This window comes from Zingiber officinale, chromosome 10B (genome assembly GCF_018446385.1).
Source record: "Zingiber officinale cultivar Zhangliang chromosome 10B, Zo_v1.1, whole genome shotgun sequence".
Lineage (NCBI taxonomy): Eukaryota > Viridiplantae > Streptophyta > Magnoliopsida > Zingiberales > Zingiberaceae > Zingiber > Zingiber officinale.
Window position 1 is genome coordinate 25201929 of NC_056005.1, and position 22231 is coordinate 25224159.

The 22231-nt window shown below is 36.2% G+C and overlaps 1 protein-coding gene across 1 annotated transcript in view; it reads left to right on the plus strand.

The window, feature by feature from the left end:
* Nucleotides 1-18481, plus strand: part of LOC122029021 (alpha-N-acetylglucosaminidase-like) — a 61643-nt gene extending 43162 nt beyond the window's left edge. The window contains exons 14-23 of the mRNA XM_042587984.1: nucleotides 1778-1895; nucleotides 3810-3860; nucleotides 5602-5711; nucleotides 5815-5917; nucleotides 7381-7479; nucleotides 12163-12273; nucleotides 17121-17368; nucleotides 17535-17772; nucleotides 17850-17928; nucleotides 18005-18481. Of these exons, the coding sequence (XP_042443918.1) occupies nucleotides 1778-1895; nucleotides 3810-3860; nucleotides 5602-5711; nucleotides 5815-5917; nucleotides 7381-7479; nucleotides 12163-12273; nucleotides 17121-17368; nucleotides 17535-17772; nucleotides 17850-17928; nucleotides 18005-18240 (1393 nt within the window). The 3' untranslated portion in view covers nucleotides 18241-18481. The remainder of the gene's footprint in view (nucleotides 1-1777; nucleotides 1896-3809; nucleotides 3861-5601; nucleotides 5712-5814; nucleotides 5918-7380; nucleotides 7480-12162; nucleotides 12274-17120; nucleotides 17369-17534; nucleotides 17773-17849; nucleotides 17929-18004) is intronic.
* Nucleotides 18482-22231: the final 3750 nt, after the last annotated feature.

A 22231-nucleotide genomic window follows, 5' to 3' on the forward strand; every position in this document is an offset into this window, starting at 1 on the left:
TGATTTGACTTTTTCCAAGTGGAAATTCCATTGCTAGTTATTTTTTAGATGAACTTATGTGCATCATCTTGTCATAGCTTGCTTACTAAAGAACACTTAGGCTTGGATTATAAAATATAAAAAATGAAAGAAAGTTGAATGATAATAATTTTAAAAAGTAAAAAATCAGTTGAATTACAATGGTTTTTCTGTTTTTTTTTCCTCATCATCGCATTCCAGTTTTCCACCAATTTTGTGGTATTGACAAATGCTAAATAATAGCTTTAGTCTCATATATATATATATATATATATAGTGTTTGTGCCTTTTATATGTATGCAGTATAATTGTATTGAAACTGATTGAATTACTCCTTTATTCTCTCTACATGGTGTCACAGTAAGGCTAGACTTATTTTCTCACTCACCATCACCACTTTTCTCTTATATCATCGCCACCTATTGTCCCTTTTCCCTACAAGTTACTATACCCTGCATGTGCTATAGCCCCACCCATATCCTGTTTACCTTTTCTTTCTCTCTGTTCTTCCTCTCCCTAGGGTTAGAGTATCTAAGTCTCTCACAGAGGTAGGAGTTTTTGCTTTTCGCTAGGGTTACTTATGCATGAAGTTGACAAGATGGTCATGGTTGTGGTTATTCATGCAATTCTTAACCACCTTGTTTTCATTGTCTCTTCACTGACCACCTAGTGAAATGTGATGCTGGCAGAAGTTTTAGTGTCACTTTACCATGATGATTTCTTTTTGAATTTCCCAAAGTACACATTGGAAATGCCCAATTGGCATGCCTAGTTTGCTAAATATCCAATGGGTGCACTTTCCTAAAGTCTTAACCCCAAAATACCTCCCTCCCTATCCCATAACCTTCCCCAGCATCTAGGGTTTCGTAATTACTTGATTGTGGTGCTTCCTCTAATATGATAGTTATTGTCAGTTATTCTCATCATCTACTACTTTTTCCTTGCAGCAAACCTATCCGTTATTAAGTAGACTTATAGCCTTGATCACCATTCTGTGTCTGAAATAGATGTTCCTGAACATTCTACCTTCATTCACCAAGTTTCAATAAAAAACATGCGAGCTTGTTAGCACTAGAGAGGAGGTTGGGTGGCAATGGCAAAGAGCAGAAGAGAAGCATTGCCATGACATCTTGATAAAAGAAACCTGCCCTAATACCAAGTGTTGAATAACCTTATGCAATTATAGAGCATCATTTCATGCCTTATATATAGTGTAGCAATATGAGACAAGAAACAAACTAGTTGTGAGGGACTATTGTTCTAACAGTTATTCACGCATCCCATCAACATTATTCAATTGAAGCATTTATCTCCATAGATATAATGCCTTTAGGCAATCCTATCTTGGCTTAGCAATCCATGGAGTGTTTTTAATCATTGCAAGCTTCATTGGGACTTCTAGAATTTTATTCTATGCTGCAGTTCTTTAATCGTGGATCTTTTTGTTCCTTTTTGTTTAGCCATCTCGTATTTCTAATTTCAATGCATGGAATGATATTTTTTGACCTCAGCCCTTTTGCTTGAAATAAAAGTTTGATTTTTCTGTTAAATCTACAATATCCTAAATATCGATCATCCTAGTCTTTCTGATTCATCTATTTTAGTGCTTTTGACTCATATAAATGCAATTACAAATAGATCAATTTTGGTGATGCTTTATTGATTTGATACTGTATTTCTTAGTTCTGGAGCAAGTCCTTCCTAAATCAAATACACAGCTGGTGCATGTACAATTCTAATTTGTAATAATTTTTTATAGTGATACATTTAATGAAAATTCACCACCTACAAATGATCCAACCTATATCTCATTGCTTGGAGCTGCTGTTTACAAGGCCATGTCTAAAGGAGATAAAGATGCTGTATGGTTAATGCAGGTAATGATTCCCGTGGTTAACATGCTCTAACTTATGGTATCCTCATGCTACAGCCTTTCTTGAACTAGAGAATTCTCTAAAAAACAAAAAAAAAAACAGAGAAAAGCATTAGGCTACAACTCTACAAGATCCATTGTATCTTCTTCCAAGGTATAACCAGTTGTGTATGCTAAGACCCTTTGATTTCTTACCAAAGCATTAGAAAATAGACCCTATTGCTACAGCAGATGGTCAGTGGCTAGGTGAGCATTAGGAGAAGCTGACTGAGAAGAGATGCAATGGCAGATCCAAAAATGGGAGTAGGTCTGCTTGATGTTGATGACATAGCCAATATTCATAAACTAGTTGCTGTTGCAGTGATGGCGAAGGAGCATGAGTCTATAGGAAAAAGAAACTAAAGGTAACGGCAAAGGAGAAAATTAAGGATTAATTGATTAAATGTGGTGAATGGCCAGAAAAGTGTAGAGAAATAGTATTGAGATCTCGTGATGGTGGATGAAGAATCTGCTGTCATTGAATTTGACCTCCCAATTAGGGGATTAAGGAAGAAAAATTCTAGGCCTAGGATAGTTTCCTGCTTAGGGGGTTGAGGGATAAATCTTTGTATTCAACATATATAGTATAACTCTACTCTTAGCAGTAATTCTAAGAATTCTTATGATCATCATCGTACATCAGGAATCAAAAGGAAAAACCCTAAACCTTTGGGATGAAAACTCTCTCTCTCTCTCTCTCTCTCCCCACCCAATTTTCCATCATTAGGGTTGAATATCTCATTTGCATTCCAACATAAAATTACCTTTAAGGTCACACTAATACCCTAAACTAATCCATCATTCGTCTGTAGAAAATCTCAGTCTCCCTAAACTCTTTTTTATTTTCTCATAAGATCCTTAAGACAATTGAAAGTCACTATGAGGACCAATGGACTAGCTGGTTGATGCTGGATCAAGTGGCTGTCAGTCAATCTATCATAAATGAATTGCCTATTCGTCGACCAAATGTCCATTTCTACTTAATTTCTGTGGTTCTATACAATGGTAATCATATCACTCTCAAATCTGATCCCAATATCTTTAATCTCACCTCTCCTCATCCTTAACCAATAGGATCAGTAGATAGACAACAACAACCATGGAATCAACAAGATGGCTCAGATCTACCTTTGGGTAATATCCTTACTTCTAGCGGTTCCATAGCACTATGAAGACCTGTCAAGAGTGTCATGATCACTTAAGAAGGGAAAGAAATCATTCTCCCCCTGGCACTAACACCCACTCTTGTAAGAAACCTTAAACTAGCTGTGATTTTGGCTAATCTTATTATACTTAAACTAGCTGTGATTTTGGCTAATCTTATTATACTAATCTCTAAGTTAACTTAAGATCTTAGGTTTAACTAGGATTCAGCCTAGGCTCAACAAACAAAATTAGATTTTCATAATACACCCTTGGACTTCTCACAAATACTCCTAAAATGTACTCTAAGCCCTGAAGTCCATATTTAAAATACTCAGATAATTAAATAAATTATAGGAACAACAAATGGATTGTACCAACAGTCTTTAGTGGTGGTTCACACAGACACCTAAAACATTCATAACATGGAAAACTATAACAGTGAAATAGAATGTCAAAGCTATGTATGAAACCAGTCTTAAGAATATCTTCCATATCCATTTTGCTTGTTATCTGATGTATGGCTGGTTGTGACTGTTCAAAATGAACCCCTTTTCCATCATTTATCTATACCCTATTCTTCTTCAGTGAAAAGACATGATTGGAAACTCAAACTTATCTGCTCTCAATGTGGATCTCATACATTTGGATGGAATTTACTTGTTGGGAACTCAAACCTTTTTTTTTCTATTTACTTGAAAATTTCACAATCAGTGATAGCTTTGTTAATTTTCAGGGTTGGTTATTCTACTCAGATGCAGCATTCTGGAAACCACCTCAAATGAAAGTAAGCAACAATTTTTTTAAAATTATTGATATGGTACATTGATATTCTTAAATAATTGCTTTAGTTGAAACCATGGAGATTTTGATCCGGACCAGAACAATACAATTTCTGTAATGTATCATGCCAATATAGTTTCAGTATTTTTTAAATATAAAATATATTAACTAAAAATAAAAAATTTAATCTAAATATTTAAAAAATATATATATATATAAACTAAAAAATAATAATTTTTTCAATATATATGTATATATAATTAATGGGATAATTTTATTATGCTTTAATTAAGCATATTTGAATTATCTTAATCATAACTAGGAGTTGATTTAAATTATTAACCTAAGTTATTTATTAAAGCCTAAGTTAAAAATCACCCCTCCTACCTTTGTTCTGTTGTGATGATCGTGGGCACGCGTGACGCATCTGGAGAGGTCGCCGGGCTCGCATGGCAACGTGTCTGGGCGAAACAGCTCGAGATTTTAATTTATGGTTGAAACACAAGGTCTAAATCTTGTTTTCAATGTTTACTGTTATCCATTGATGTTTTGATTTTTCAAAACTTATAGTTGATCAAAATGTTGTATATGCAAAATTTTATTTCCTATAACATTGGAGCGTAGTTTTACAAACTGTATTAGGCGTGGAAAAATTTCTCTCCAATCAGCTTCTTTTGTTATTTTTGTAATATTTTCATTTTTCTACATAGATGAGAATGATGATTGCTGATTTGTCTCCTAACCCTCAAGCTATGTTTACGCTTAATTATCAGAAGTTATTCAATCTTCTCAGACTGATTAGTCTATGTTTGGCCTATTTAATGACTTTGAGAGCTAAGACACTATCTTGCTCGAGCCCAACATTCCTTTGGTAACTTGTCATAGTAGTTTTTCTATGTGGTGTTTTGTGAACTCTCTTTCTTGTGAACCCTAGTTGATTTATGAATTATGATAGCAATGTCTAAATGCAAAACTCAGCACAGTTTTTTCTTGAAGGAAAAAGTTAGTGTAGGAGATTGCCATAGTGTCCCTGTTTTAGTAATCTGTTATGGTTGGACTTCTACTTAGCTTACTGTTGCCCTCAGTTTAGTTAGGGTGATGTGACTTTTGATCTAGTGGTCACAAAAAATATCTTGCTTCTTGAGGCCGTGTGACTTGTAACACTCCTGAAGAGTGTTCCTGCTTGATCTACTACCATCTTCCTTCTTAATGACAAGTTAGAACACCCTGCATTGAGGAGGATTCTTTGCTTGTTTAATATACAGGTATGTACTTGATCGAGTCATGCATGAAAAGTAACTGGGTCAATTCTCTAGTGTGCCACACGGATGACTAATATTTTGGTTAACTAGTGTTATAGTAGTAGTTGTCATGAAAGGAAAAAAAATCTTTTAGTGGAGTATGGGGAGTATATTTACAAACCAACGGTAAAGTTGCTGTCACGGTATCCCACACTGGTAGGAGTTTCGTATACCAGGCTGTCCTTTGTCTACTGACCAACTTCTTGAATGACCTGACATTGGTGCCTTTTTAGCAATTGATCAATTTTTAAACTTTGATTGTGAACTTGTCATAATATTATGCAATCTAGTTCTTTGGTAAATTTTCTGCTACCAGAAACATGAATTGTTTATTATTGTTTTCCTTCTTATAACTACTAGTTGGAAGTTATTATGTATTTTCTAGATTTATTTAAATTCAAATGGTGCTTATGAACTTTAGTTAATCTATCTATTGCTTTCTAGGCACTTCTTCATTCTGTTCCTATTGGAAAGATGATAGTTCTCGACTTGTTTGCTGAAGTCAAACCGATATGGATACAATCTTCTCAATTCTATGGGGTTCCATATGTCTGGTATATTCTCTTTCTTGTCTTGGATATGTATTTTTTATCTAGTATGACTAGACATGGCATGTGTAAATGCAATTCTTATGTGAAATTCAATTCATTTTATCAGGTGCATGCTGCATAACTTTGGTGGAAATTTGGAAATGTATGGTGTATTAGACACAATTTCATCTGGGCCAAATGATGCTCGACTCAGCGAAAACTCCACAATGGTATGATACATTTACTAGCAAGAGGCATACTAAGACATTTGTTTACAGTAAGTGTTGACCACCTGTTGAGGTGGTCGTTATACCTTGGTGAAATTGGAAATTACTCTTGGATGTGACATGACACCAATGATTAATCTCGAGATGTGTCAATTGACACGGATGAAATATTTTGTTTTGCCTTCCAACTAGCATGCGAGAAGCTCCTAAACTTCTAACACCCAAGTGGACAAGCAAAACTTAGTGGTTGCCTTTGTTACAAGAATCTTCGATCCTCCGAACTGCATAACCTTCATCAGTGTATTCTGCCAAAAGCTCCAAATTATTCATCACAAGAAGCATTGAACTGAATTTGCAACTTGATTAGGGAGACATAAGTCAGTGAAGCTTTCACAATTCACTTTGAAGAAGATTGAGCTGCGCAATGTGATTAGTGTTCGAGGTGACGCATTGACAAAGATTCTGCAGCTCACATCAAGGATGATTGAGGTAGGGCGAGGGAATAAAACCCTGGTGCACCTGTGAAGCTTCTAGGATCCACTCTTTTCTGCTTCTCTGCTTGCTGAACTGATTTTACCAACTCAATTATACATGAGTTAATGAAGCTTCCATGGCTCACTATAAAGATGATTGAGGCAACGTGACATGGTCGGTGATCCACGATTGAGGCAACGTGAGTCATATAATTTCTGCAACTCACGTTGAAGACAGTTGGGGCAAGGTGAGGCGGAACAAAAACCTCGACTCATCTACAAAGCTCCTACGATCCACTCTTTCCCCTTCTCCACTCGTTCCTCTTCTAATGTCCAACACAGCCATCGGCCAGGGCACCCAACATGCCCAGTACATCTCGTTCTGGCTGAGAATGAAAGCCCGACTCCAGACAAGACTTCAAGCCTTGATTTTTACATTGAAATTCTCAACACTATCCTTAAGCTGGACTACATAGTTTACATCCTCATCTTTAGTAATGCCTTGCTTGTTACAGCAGTGAACTAGAAGACTTCAATGAAACTTAGTAAACAATTCTTCTGATTGATCATGACAATTAACAAATAGACAGAGAATTCTTGTTTGATATTTTTATTGCACAAATATGATAGCCAACAATTGTACTTGGTCCTTACATGTCATCTTCAACTCTTCCACTAGGTGACTACTTGCCCATTCAGCATAATACTTCAAAATATGAGTGGCACATTTCTATTCTCCAAATTATGGTAACAGTAAGAACAAAGGTATCATCTTTGTATAAAGTTGGAATATGTAAGTTTGGCATCTTAGTTTCATGCTATTTAATGGGGCATCTTAGTTTTCCATATCATCTTCCTTATTCGTTTTCATCTGTGTATAGTATTTGTTACAATCTATTGGTTGCCACATAAGCTACATCTTATTAAAATTTATATCGAGTATTCATGACAGTGGATATTTCACAAGCTTAACACTGCTTTAAATTATCACAGGTTGGGGTTGGCATGTGCATGGAAGGAATAGAGCATAATCCTGTTGTGTATGAACTTATGTCTGAGATGGCATTTAGGAGTCAAAATGTTGATGTGAAGGTAAAATTTATCCATGTTCTTTTTCCTCAAAATATATATCCATGATCTATTTTCTAAACTAGTTGATGAAGACTAAGCTTCATTGATGCATTCCTTGAGTTCTACCTTCAACATTCATTCTCCTATCGGGTTGATGTTTTTTTAACTTATATCAAGTTTCAGTAGACCAATTTCTGGCTTTGGAGGATTCTTCGGTTGTTTGGAAAAGATATATGTTTTTTATGTTAATTAATAATTAAACTTCATAAGAAATTATCTTGAGACAAGCTTTTGGTTTCTGCATTTCTGTTGTACTAAAATCCAAAATAGGACCAATGGTAGGGTTAATCATTTTGGCTACCCATGAAATTTTTGTATCTATTTGTTCGTGTGAGATTCATGAAACCAATTTAATGCTTTAGCCACCTCACAGTCACATAAACTTAATTTCGAAGTTGTTTGCATACGATTTTCTTGTTTTGTCACTTTGCCCACGTGTTAACACCTTTAATAATTTGGTATTTGTGAAATCAATGATAACTTTATCAGCTGTAGGAAGACAAAATAATACACAAACTCATAAATGGGCAACATGAGCCTTGAAGATGAGGGACTACTATACTTAGTCTTTAGGCTGTGTACTCTGGAAGAAGGGAAGGGAAGGGAAGAGAAGGGAAGGGAAGGGGAAGGAGTGCATGGACAAGAAGCAAGAGAGAGGAAGAAAAGTAATTTGTTTGGTTATGTTTGGATGATAGAAGGGAAGAAGAAAAGAAGTGGGAAAAAATTACCGTAATATCCTCTCTCCATCTCATCTGCAGGCAGGAAACCAGACACATCACGAGTAGAACTGGGGTCACGAGCTTGACATAAGGAATGGGTGCCAGTCGCTATTGCAGTGAGGAGATATGCCATATGCGACTAATATCCTTTACTTGAACCATATGTAACCTACAAATTCTGAAGAGATTGTAGATTAGCTATTTTCCAGTTTTACATCAAAGCCCAGAAAGAAAAGGATTGACAATTTTGTAGGGAAGTGCAATTGGTGTAGCCAACTTCCAAGACTAAACATCCTATGTGTTGTATGACTATTAGCATTAGAATTCAAACAAAAATGCAAGAATATGGGAATTCAGGAAAGTTGAAATAGGAGTTTTCTTTCCACATAAAAGATTTAGGAACCAAAATTACATTACAAAATGACTTTTAAAATTGGGCTGTCCTCTTCAAATCTGTTGATTTGTTAACCAATTGTTTTTAAATCTTTTGTCGACTTAATTAACATGGGAAACGTGGAAATCCACTTCCATGTTCATGGAATTGTTGCCAAAGTTCAGTTGTATGGTTCTGGAAAGTTCAGTCATGATCTGGATTAAGTGGGGAGCTCCATGTTAGTACTATTGTAGCTCAGTCATAGGATAACATACAATGAAAATAAACATACACAATAACAACAGGAATCAATAAAATCTCGAATTTAATAGTCTGAATATGTACTGACATACTGTAAATGAACCCGAGCAATGAAAATAACGTACACAATAGAAATGATAATGCATGTAAGTAAGAACAACTAAAATATGAGCAGAACAATATAAAACTCATGCTGAAATCTGCCTCTAATGTAGTCGCTGGGAGAAACGTGGAAATCCACTTCCATGTTCATGGAATTGTTTCCAAAGTTCAGTTGTGTGGTTCTGGAAGTTCAGTCATGATCTGGATTAAGGGGGAGCTCCATGTTAGCACTATTGTATCTCAGTCATCGGATAACATACAATGAAAATAAACATACACAATAACAACAGGAATCAATAAAAGCTCGAATTTAATAGTCTGAATACGTACTGACATACTGTAAATGAACCTGAGCAATGAAAATAACATACACAATAGAAATGATAATGCGTGTAATAGTAAGAACAACAAAAATATGAGCAGAACAATATAAAACTCATGTTGAAATCTGTCTCTAATGTAGTCGCTGGGTATCTCTTATCATGACTTAAACTAAAATATGACCAACCTCAAGTGATTACCTCTGCTCTGCGAACATAGAAGTCAAAGGAAGTGGTGCATGAGCACATAAGTGGAAAGCGGAGTAATAATTTATGTGCACAAAATAACATCTGATAGAGGAAGAGAAAGTACTTATTGACTTATCATCTTAAGTATTCTCATCATCTCATGCTCTCTCAACTTTAGTTAATATTCATTAGTTTCTCTTTAGTTTTTCTTAGATGCTTATAGATAGAATCTCATGTTAACTCTTAAATGCTCTTTCTAAGGTTATTTACGAAGTGTATTGTCGTTATCTTTTTTACTTATTTCAATATAAGTTGGTCCACAATTTTCCATTGGAGTTTTAAATTCAAGTTATTTGTATCTTACAAGTATCAATCAAGATGTTTATCTCTTTTATATTTTCTCAATACAACATTCATAATCGATTACTTATCCACATGTAAAGTTCAAGATAACTAAGCAATTAAAGCACAGATATAGGGAATAAAACAAATGAAAGATAAGTAACAAAAGAGATTACAGATTACAAAGAGTAATTAACATCTTCTTAAGTGTGTTTTGTTTACATATATGAATTCCCAAGGATTATAAGATTGTATGAAGTAAAACCAAAAAACCATTTTATGTTCTCATTTACTCCCACCATAGATTTATCTTTTTCCCCCATTTCTTTATTAAGCAATTCTTTCAATATTCCCCTTTCGAAAACAACTCATATTTAATTCATCTCATGATATCATGTTAATTGTGCACAAAGTTTTAAAAGAGTCGAGGACAAGAATGCCCATTTGTAATGAGAACTTGGTTTGTATTTGCTTGCCCCGAGAGCCTCTAAGCTCCTCTAGCTGGTGGATCTATATGGATACATCAAAAGAAACACATCTCATACTCTAAACCACAAGATGAGCAATTTAACCAAAGAAAACACTAATTACAATAGCAGAATAGCCCAACAACACCACTTGTTATGCACACAGGATTAAATCCTACCGCTTGACTACATGCATACGGTTAAATCCTTACACACAAAGGATTGGTTACTCTCTCACAAGGCAATTTAAAAGACAGGATCATGCACCAAATTTAAAGAACTCAAATCACTCAAAGCATAAGATAAAAACACGAAAACTAGGACTCACAAAGAGGGGGTCTTAATCCACCCTTTATGTCATACACTATAATTAAAATAGACTTCCCTTCTTGTTGTCCCTAAACAAAAATGACATCCACGATCTCATAAGACGGGATTTAAAAACACTTATTATCCAAAACAAGAACACAAGCAGACACTCAGATTAAATCAAGAGGCATAAACAAATGTACTATGCTTAAGGTCAATCTCTTACCACAAAGATCTCTTTTTTTACTCAAAACAGTATGCAATAGACTATGAAAGATTGTGAAATTTTGCTGCTCAATTAGACAATAAGAATACTGCTGTGAAGCTAGAACCAAACAGGGAATTGGGAAAGGGCGAACTCCCCACAGTAGCACAAAGGTTTTGACAATGAAGGTGTGACTCCATATATGAACTGAGGGTGTTGACACAGATCGGCACTCAATCTGACGATCTCAATAAGAATAAAAAATAAAGTAATTAACAACCATCTTGCATGACACAATCCTTAGGTCTATGACCAAAAACAACGCAACAGGATGCAAAAAGTACAACTCACCAACATGGAAAACTTGGGTGAAACCCAACAGAATCCCTTTAGCTGCTTCTGGGCAAGGGTGACACGGCAGCATTCTGGTAGCCAGTGATGGAAGGGAAAGCTCCAGCCTGGCTCCATAGTAACCTGAGACAGAGGGTCACAATGGAAGGGAAGCTTAATGGAAGGAAAACACAGTGAGGGATTCTGATGTCAGGGGTTTCACAGTGTTGCAGAGCTGGTAGGGTTTGTGTGTGGGATACGAATGAAGGGCTTGAAATCTAAATAGGTGTACAAAGAGGGTAGGCTAGGTTTGAAGAGATCGTGGAAGAGTGGATCTCGATGAGGAGTACATAAAGATAAGAGGGAATGATTATCATGATTCATGAGAGTGGATTTTAGTGAGGGTTGGGCAGGGACAATGTCATGAGGGTACTTCAGACTTCCATAGAAGGTTACGTAGAGAAGATGGTGCAGCTAGTGCTCAGGAATTTCAGGTGCCAAGAAGAAAAATTCTCTCGAGGCTCTAATTAAACATAAGCCAATCTCCCAAAATTATAACATTGTCTAATTAAATCTCCATAGATCGATTTAACCCAAATAAATTTGATTTGGAAATCAGCCAACATCACTTTGCAATCAAGAAAAATTAGCAACTTGCCATCCAGGAAATTTCAATTGAGCCTCTTGAGTTTTTATATAATTATGCCTAATATAGTCTAAAAAGGGAGAAATCAAAATTGACAAATGTTCTATAATATGATGAGCTTTAACATCCCACAAACTGAAATAATTATAAATAAATTTATACCGCTAGAACAAGCTGAGGCATGAGACCATTTCTCTTTATTGGGCTGCAGAAGCAGCATTAAGTCACATCTAAGAGTAACATCAACTTTGATGACATATCTTTGTATATCTTAGCATTGAAATATCTCAACCATATGCCCAAGATTTTCATGATGATTTGTGACAACTCTTGTGATGGTAGAGATTATTTTTTGATAAAATTTATAATTTGATCCACTAGGACTGGTTGAAGAGCTATTCTTATCGACGGTATGGTCAAGCATTCCCCCCGATAGAGGCTGCATGGACTATTCTTTATCAGACAATTTACAATTGCACAGATGGAATAGCAGTATGCTTCTTGCTTCACTACTCAATTAGTTTTTTTAGCTTCAAGGATATTAAAGTATGCCCGATTTTAGAGTTATTACTGCTTGCCTTTTTTAGAATGAAAATTGTCTGGTTCAACTGAAGTTCTACTTCATTTTGTTGCAAATTTCTCTTTTTGTTTGCAATCTTAGTTAGTGTTGATATGCATACAGTGTTTTATTACTAACATGTCCAATATATTTGCTTGTAGGTATTCTTTGCCAAATATATTTGATTGTAAGTTTCTTTAGCAAATGGAAAGCTGTATTACTAACTACACTGAAAAATGAGGAACAAAAACCTCACTCCAAAATAGAAGACAGCTCTAGCAGTCTGCCCAAGTTTTTTGTTTTTTTTTTTTGAATGCAAATTGTGCTGTTCAATCCAAGTCCTACTGCATTATATGTTGCAAATTTTTCTTTTTGTTTTTAGTCTTATTTAGTGTTGGTATGCAGTAAGTCTTCTGTTACTGAGATGTTCAATATCTTGGACTTTAAGTATTCTTTTGGCAAATGGAAAGCTGTGTTTAATATAAAACTACACTGCAAGTCAGTGGCAAAAACCTCATTCCACATGAAAGACAAGCCCTAGCAGGCTGCCCAAGTAAAATATGCTTTCACCTTCCTATCGATGAAGTACTCAATTTAACAAAGTTATTACAATAAGAATTAAAACTTTTTACTACACTGCATGACTTTTATATGAAGGCTCAACAGACTTCTTTCATCCCATTCATGACCTTTATTCCTCATTGTCAATTACTAATTTTGTGTGTGATCGCTTCGTGGCTGCCTCAATAATGTTCAGTATGCTGCTTGGTGATTCTCTTAGTTATGTCTGATTGTTCTGTTTGCTTGTGTGATAGGCCATCAGCCACAATGCATTAATTCATTGTCGCCCATTTATGTAGCACTCTTAATTTTAAGACAAGATATTTAAGACAAATTATATTCTTCTTTAGCTGAGCATTTTTAGCATTTTTCAATATACCAACAGCTAAGGTTTAAAATCTCGACTTGTGCCGAGATTTCAGTCCTGGACCGAAACAATACGTTTTCGGTATCGTATTGTACCGTGCCGATATAGTTTCAATATTTTTTAAATATAAATAAAAATATATATTAATATTTGATTATTAAAGATGTTTATATTTTAAGATGTAGAATTTATATTTTAATATTTTCGCATAAAATAATGGCAATTAAATTTTTATAAAAAATATTTTAAAAATAAGTAATTCTTAAAATTCAAAGCTAAATTTAAAATTATAAAAATAAATATAACATTATTTGAAAATTTTAAATTATTTTTTAATGTATTTGTAAATTTTTAATTTTAAAAATTCTATTTGAAATGTTTAAGAATTATATATTTTTAAAATTTTTTAGATTATTTTAAATTTATGTTTAATTTTAAAATTATTTAAAATAATTTAAATTATTTTATAAAATATTTATTAAAATTTAAAATTATTTAAAATTTTTGAAATATAATTATTATTAATAATAGTTTATTTATAAAAACTAGATATTTAAAAAATAAAAATTAACTAAATCAAAAAGACTAAAAAATCGTGATCCCTCAAGCGCGATATCTACGAAGGATTTTAGAAATATATAATATTTTATTAGAATTTTTTATAGTTTTAAATTAATTTTTATATATTTTAATGGAATAATTTAATTAGGTTTTTTATTTTTTTGATTATTTATTTAAATTAGAGATAATTAGATTATTAAAAAAATTAATTACATAACTAATAAATAAATAAAATATTTATTATGTATTTTAAAATTAAAATAAATAAAATATTTATTTAATTAAATATATTTGTTATGATTTAATTAAGCTTCTTTGAATTATCTCCATCCATCCATCCATCCTGATCATGACCTTTGGCACAGGTGCGACCCCTCTGAGCTGGCCGCTAGGGTTGAGCGGCCCCTCCGGCGCGGTCGCCAGGTCACGCGACCCCTCCGGCATGGTCGCGGGGGTCGCGCGACCCCTCCAGTGCGGCCGTAGGGGTCGCATGACCCCTCGTGTGGTCGCGGGCACTGTGACATCCCTCTTGTGCGGATGCGGGTGTCATAACGCCCTCTAACGCGACCGCAGGCATCACGCCGCCTTTGCGGTTGCAACAGGACTGGTGTCGGGTTCGTGCCGATCAATGGGTGGAACGAAATGTTTCACCCGTTTTGACTGGCTTGGCACGAGATCTCAAACCCTGGCAACAGCTATAACAGACGGGAGAAAAGCAAGGACGTCAATGCTTCAAGTCAATGCCTTAAGTCTTATTTCGCCTTAACCATGCTTCAAGAAATTTTCTTTAATAAATGCTAAGATTGATCGATGTTAAGGTGGATGTATGGATATACGACGATGGACAGAATAAGAAATGAAAGGATTAGAGAGAAAGTCAGAATTGCATTTATTGAGGGAAAATTCAGAGACACGTTTAAGATTAGTACGAGCATGTACTTAGATAACCAATACATATTCCAGTTAGGCGATGTGAGACTATGACAAACACACATATCAAACGAGGAAGAAGACGACCAAATAAGACTTGTCTAGCAACAATAAAATAAGATAAAATTTATTTAAACATAGATGATCATATAGTAGGGGATAGAGCTCAATGACATAAAATAATTCATATAGCCGACCCCACCTAATGGGATAAGGCTTGGTTGTTGTTGTTGTTGTTGTTGTTGTTGTAAATGCTAAGATTGATCACTCTCCTGTAGTTTGCACTCCCAAGGAAGAACATGCAATCCACCCAACTCATAAACAAAATTGCTGGTATCCTGCTTGTTAGAGTGCACAATCTGGGAAACGAAATCTCATTTGCACGGAGGAAGAAGGTTGTTGTTGCTAAATGGAGAAAGATTGTTTACTTGATGTATTCCCAATTGAATTCAAATGCCTTAAACCAATTGAACCCTTGGTTTTTATTGACCTAGCCACACCCCTTGAATGAGATATGTTTCTCGAGCTGCAATTTGATCTGGGTTATTGGATCACTTAGACAATCCAGATTGCACTTGTTTGAGGCATTGGTTCACCGAGATCAGCTGGGCACCAAGTCATACCACTTTGGTGGAAACCAACTGTAGTAGTAATAAACTAAATTATACATATGCTTTGGAGACTTGTGATGTAAAGTGAATGCATCAATAAAACATCATTCTTTGCTTCATGTGCACCACATAAATTTCATTTGCCACATCTACCCATATGCACTTGTCACACAGTGACCATGACTACACAATCTATGTAATCCAATGTAACCACGCCACTTTTGTGCTTTGCACATGACCGATCATGTGTTTTCCATGTGCAAAGCACATTGTGCCTTCACCTTTTTTTCAAGACAACTTCATGGGGTACATCTATATTTGAATGTCTCAATCTCTCTTTAAAACTAGAAGTGATGATAAAATTTCTATATAAGTTTCTCATGAGCTCCAAGAGCTCCTTTTTCTTCCTTCTCCAAGTCTTGGAAGCCTTTTGGAAAACCATTTTATTTTGAAAGCGCTAACAGTAAATAAATTCATCTTATAGTTTAATGCTATCTATTTATTAGTACTAGATAGTATAGCTATGAGCTCGTGGTAAAGGATGGCACCTTGTGCATGCTTGTGATGCACCTTCTAGATGCAATAATGACGTTTCCATCCTCAACGGTTATCACAACCTTTTCCAAATATCCTTGCTGAACCCATTGGCCAAACTGGAGCAGGCATATGAGTAAATTGCTTTGATATGCTACCTTAGTTGTTTGTCCTTTCTGGTAAAAAAGGCATTGTGATAGAGAGAAATAAATGAATGACTTGTTGAGAAAAGATATCTTTGGTTTGGCCTCTGAAGTATTTAACAAACTTCTGATATTCTTTCTCCTTTGAGATCTTCGAACATGCCACAGACCTAAGTCCACCTCATTGTTCAACATGAATAATTTACTCGCATCGCTTGTATAATGGCGCTTTTAAATTGCCCAGTATGCCATTGTTCCAAGAGGTTCCAATTCGAAATTTAAAATGAAATATAAGCTGTGACTGTATCATTAATAATTGTGTCAAATTGCTAACTTTTAGTTGTAACTTGTAGCGTCATTCATTAAGGAGGCGTGTTTGTTCCATTCATTTGGAGTCAGCTAATTTTATACCTCCATTAGGGTCTATGGTATAATATCTCACTGATAAATTTAAATTAACTAAATCTCTTACACATTCAACTTTAATTGATTCAAATCGTTAACTATAAAATTTATTGACCTCCTTTCAATATATCTATAGCAACTCAATTGATTTTTGATCATCTATCAAAGCTACTCACAATATTACATTCCCAATAATATATATTTTTAATTTAATTGTCTCAACGTACCTACCCTTATGCATCTTAAATTCCTTGGTCTCCTTTGAATATGCCATACCATCTCAATTGATTTTCTTACGTTTGATCATCTATTGGAGACATACATAATATCATATTCCACTGTTTCAAGGAACTCACTGATAGACATTTCTTAGTATTTCATTGTTGATATATTAACCTTTTGTACACATTGACTCCAACATTTTTTTCCCAATAACTATGATGATCCGTATCAGTCTTATAAAAATATTAGAGTGAGGGCACATGTGGATCACAGGACTCTAGAGGCTTCTTTCTTTTTTTGTCATCCACTCTTTATTTCTTATTACTAGTTGTATAACCTTGCACAGTACAAAATTGTATTCATGTTGGCTCTCCTGTTAATAATAATTTTTTGGTTATATTTGCTGTCAACTATAAGTTTCTCTAAGCATCTTCTGACCTCTGCAGGATCATAACCGAGACTACATAGTTGAATTCCCAGATTTGGGGCCCAGTCTAGATGGCTCCTTGTCTTTTGATGTAGTGCCGTCAACAAGAAGATACCCTATGGTGGATAAACAATATAGGTTTTCGTTAAGGGAGACAAAAAGTAATTTACCACAACCACATTTGTGGTATTCAACTAAAGAAGTGATTAGTGCTCTTAAGCTATTTCTTGATGCAGGAGAATATCTTACAAAAAGTGCTACATATAGGTAAGTATTTATTTTTTTGTTTAACTTGCACTATCATTCATCCATATTGTTTCTCTCTTTCTGCCATCAAGTTATGAGTATCGGACTGGTTAAAAACAAAATCAGAAGACTTAATTTGATGGGTAGATTGTTGTTGTATCATAGATCTTAATCTTTTTTGTGACAGATATGACCTCGTTGATCTGACAAGACAAGTTCTATCAAAACTAGCAAATGAGGTTTATTTAGATGTCAGGACCGCATATCATAAAAGAAATGTGAACGGATTGAATTTTCACACCCAAAAGTTTCTGGAGCTCATCGAGGACATCGACAAGCTTCTGGCTTCTGATAAAAATTTCTTGCTTGGGACATGGTTAGAAAGTGCAAAAAATCTAGCTACGACTAGTAAAGAAAAAATACAGGTGAGTATGATTTAGATTTGCATACGCTGCAGTTTTATCTTTTGCATTCTGTAGTTTAATTTTCAACTGGTTCTCAGCATGAATGGAATGCCAGAACACAAGTGACAATGTGGTACGACAACACAAAGACTAATCAGAGCAAACTTCATGACTACGGTAAATAATTAATTTGTGGGTGTTTACGATTAAACTTGTTCTTATTTGACAAATCAACTATTTGGATTATGCTCAGCCAACAAATTCTGGAGTGGTCTCCTGAATAGCTATTACCTGCCTAGAGCTTCAACTTATTTCAGTTATCTACGAAAAAGCTTGCAAGAAAATAGTGAATTTCCCTTGGAGCAGTGGAGAGAGGATTGGATATCGTACTCTAACAATTGGCAATCTGCCAGGGAAAGTTACTCTACTGAAGCTGTAGGCGATTCGATAGTTATTGCGAAAGCCTTGTTCTACAAGTATTTTGGCTGATTTCTCTGCCCATCTTCCCTCAATCTGCAGTTGCAAAATTTGAGATGCACAAAAATAAGCGCATTGTATTATTAACTCATGGCTTGATTGTCAAAGATAATTGTTTCCATTAGGGATGTAAATTGTGTTGGGTTCTTCGAGCCGCGAAAACCGCTTTTTCGCGTCGCGGAAACCCCGAAGGACCCAAAGCTGTAGATCCGTGCAAAGATTCGTATAAAAATTCGAAAAACTATTTCTTGTACGAGTTCAAAAACTGATCTACTACTTAGATCTATGAGGAAAAAATGTTTACCCTTGATGCGATGCCCTTCGCGTTCCCGCTCGTCCAAATGATGCCGGATCTCAAGACCGTCAAGCGCCGGTCCTCTAGAAGTATCCACACGGACACACTAGATGGAGATGACCAAAAATCAAGGTGTGCTAGTACCTATGTGGTTCGGCCAAGGAAGGAGAGGGAGAGGGAGAGCTTGAGAGGGAGAAGGAGGAAGATGCACACTTGAATGAAAAATCAAATTCTCATCCAAAAACCAAGTGGCCGGCCACTTTTCAAAATTCACATTAATTGCATTAATTGCAATTAATATGAAACTATAAAATCACATTAATTGTATTAATTGCAATTAATATGAAACCATTAAGAGAGTGGCTTTGTCACTTCCATGAGGTGGCACCCATGATGATGTGGAACATCATTATTGGTCCACCTAATGCCAACTCACCAATGAGGTGGCAAAAGGTCAAGTCAAAATTGACCTTTGGTCTTCCTTCTCAAGTCAAGTCAAACTTGACTCAATCTCTACCATGGTGGATCTAATCCAACCATTTGATTCGAGCCAACTTAATATAATGAATCTAATTCATTAAACTAAATTGATTCAATGAGTCAAAATCTAAATTAGACTCATTTAACACATGAATCAACTTGAGTCGAACTCAAGTTAGCCCAATTAGGATTACTCTTAATCCAATTTGATTCATCAAATGAATCTAATCCTCTTGGTTCATCATATGAACCTAATCTCCACCTAATTGTCCTAAGTGTGTGACCCTATAGGTTCTTGTAACGTTGGCAATGCCCTAAACCCATTTAGGAGCATAAGTAATGGGCGGTATCTAGCAACACATCATTACTACCCAAGTTACAAGAATGTCGAGATCCGACATCACCTTGTGACTACCAATTGTGACTACTCACAAAATAATGACAAGTGTCCTTCTATCCTAGACATCTAGATTGATCAATGTGAGGCATAGACCGTGTCATCCTCTAATCAATCTAAATCTTGAACTCAAAGTAGACTCACTCGATCAAATGAGCTCAACATCTAATGTTGACTCATTTGGGCATGACCATGCGCTTAGTGGTCTCACTCTATCAAGAATAGCGATGTCGCTCCCGTCATATGGGAGGGATAGATCCCATCTACATCACTCACATCCCTCTGCATAATTCGTTACATACCCAGTAATCGCCTTTATAGTCCACCCAGTTACGGGTGACGTTTGACGAAACTAAAGTACATAACTCCTTATGTAGGGATCCATGGTGATTTCAGGTCTAAGGACTAATAGTCATACAAATAGCCACATGAGAAAGTATATGACACTCATATAACGATCCATGATACTTTCTCATGGCGGGTCATTCAGTATACATTCTCTAATGCATACCCATGTGTCAGCTTGATATCTCTATATTCATGACTTGTGAGATCAAGTCATCGAGCTGACCTACATGCTAGTCTTATTGTATTAACATTGTCCCTGAATGCTAATACTCGACTAGGAATGATTTAGAGTAGTGTTCCCTATATCATCTCACTATCGATTCAACTAATCGATTGATATAGGTATGAACCTTTTACTCAAGGACGCTATTATACTTAGTCTATTTGGCACTAATATAAATAAGTATAATAACCAAACAAAAGCCTTTATTAATATACAAGAATATGATATACATGAGTCCATACAATCATCAAATGATTGGCTCTAGGGCTCTAACTAACAATCTCCCACTAGCACTAGTGCCAATCAGTATAGGCTCTAAGGCCTAAAGACCTAGTGTGACCATCATGCTTCCTCTGTGCCAAAGCCTTGGTTAAGGGATCTGCGTTGTTAGCCTCTGTCGGTACTCTGCAAATCTTCACATCTCCTCTATCGATAATCTCTCGAATGAGATGGAAGCGCCGTAGTATGTGCTTGGTCCGCTGGTGTGAGCGAGGTTCCTTCGCCTGTGCTATAGCTCCATTGTTGTCACAATAGAGCTCAACTGGGTTAGCGATGCTAGGAACCACCCCAAGTTCAGTGATGAACTTGCGGATCCAAACTGCCTCCTTTGCTGCCTCTGATGCAACAATGTACTCGGCTTCTGTTGTAGAATCAGCTACTGTATCCTGCTTTGAACTCTTCCAGCTGACAGCGCCACCATTAATGCAAAATACGAACCCCGATCATCTTGGTCGGTCTGGAAGCTAGCATCACTGTAACCCTTTACAGTTAGCTCATCATTGCCTCCATATATCAAGAAATATTCTTTAGTCCTTCTTAAGTACTTAAGAATATTCTTGACAGCTATCCAGTGACTTTCACCTGGATCTGACTGGTATCTGCTCGTCATGCTCAAAGCATACGAGACATCAGGTCGAGTACATAGCATGGCGTACATGATCGATCCTATGGCTGAGGCATAAGGGATCTGATCCATGCGGTCTCTCTCCTCTCTAGAAGAGGGACCTTGAGTCTTCGAAAGACTCACGCCATGTGACATCGGCAGAAATCCCTTCTTGGAGTTCTGCATGGCAAACCGAAGGAGTACCTTGTCAATGTATGTACTCTGACTTAGGCCAAGCAATTTCTTAGATCTATCTCTATAGATCTGTATCCCTAGAATGCGGGATGCCTCACCTAAGTCCTTCATTGAGAAGCAACTGCCTAGCCAGGTCTTGACAGACTGAAGCATAGGGATGTCCTTTCCAATGAGTAGTATGTCATCCACATATAATATGAGGAAGACAACTATGTCCCCTACAACCTTCTTGTAGACACAAGGCTCATCTTCGTTCTTGATGAAACCAAACTGTTTGATCGCATCATCAAATCGAAGATTCCAGCTCCGAGAAGCTTGCTTTAGTCCATAAATGGAGCTTGCATACTCTGCTAGTATACTGTGGATCTACAAAACCCTCAGGTTGTGTCATGTACACATCCTCGAGTAGGTTTCCATTCAGAAACGCGGTTTTGACATCCATCTGCCATATCTCATAGTCATGGTAGGTTGCAATAGCAAGCATGATCCGAATGGATTTAAACATCGCCACTGGAGAAAAGGTTTCATCATAGTCAATACCATGAATCTGCTTGAAACCTTTAGCTACCAAGCGACCCTTATAGATAAGTCCATCCATGTCAGTCTTTCTCTTAAAGACCCACTTGCACCTAATGGGTTTTACCCCTTCAGGTGGATCAACCAAAGTCCATACTTGGTTGGTGTACATGGATTCTATCTCGGATCTCATGGCTTCTAGCCATTTCTCAGAATCTGGTCTCATCACAGCTTCTTGATAGGTGGTAGGCTCATCCTCTATGAGCACAATGTCATCATGGTCAGACAAGAGAAATGAGTATCTCTCAGGCTGACGACGTACCCTATCAGACCTGCGAAGAGGTATATCTACTTAAACTGGTTGTTGTTCCTCAACTTCTTGTGGAACAACATCATCCACAACACTTTGTGGTTCCAGTTCAATTTCCATCGAGGCATCAGTGCTATTGTTCGCATCTTGAACTTCTTCAAGATCGAACGCGCTCCCACTAGTCTTTCTAGAAACAAAGTCCCTTTCTAGAAAGACCCCAGTCTTTGCCACAACTACCTTGTGCTGACTGGGAATGTAGAAGTAATATCCCTTAGTTTCCTTGGGATATCCGATGAAATAGCACTTGTCGGATTTGGGTCCTAATTTGTCTAAGATTTGACGTCGTACGTAAGCCT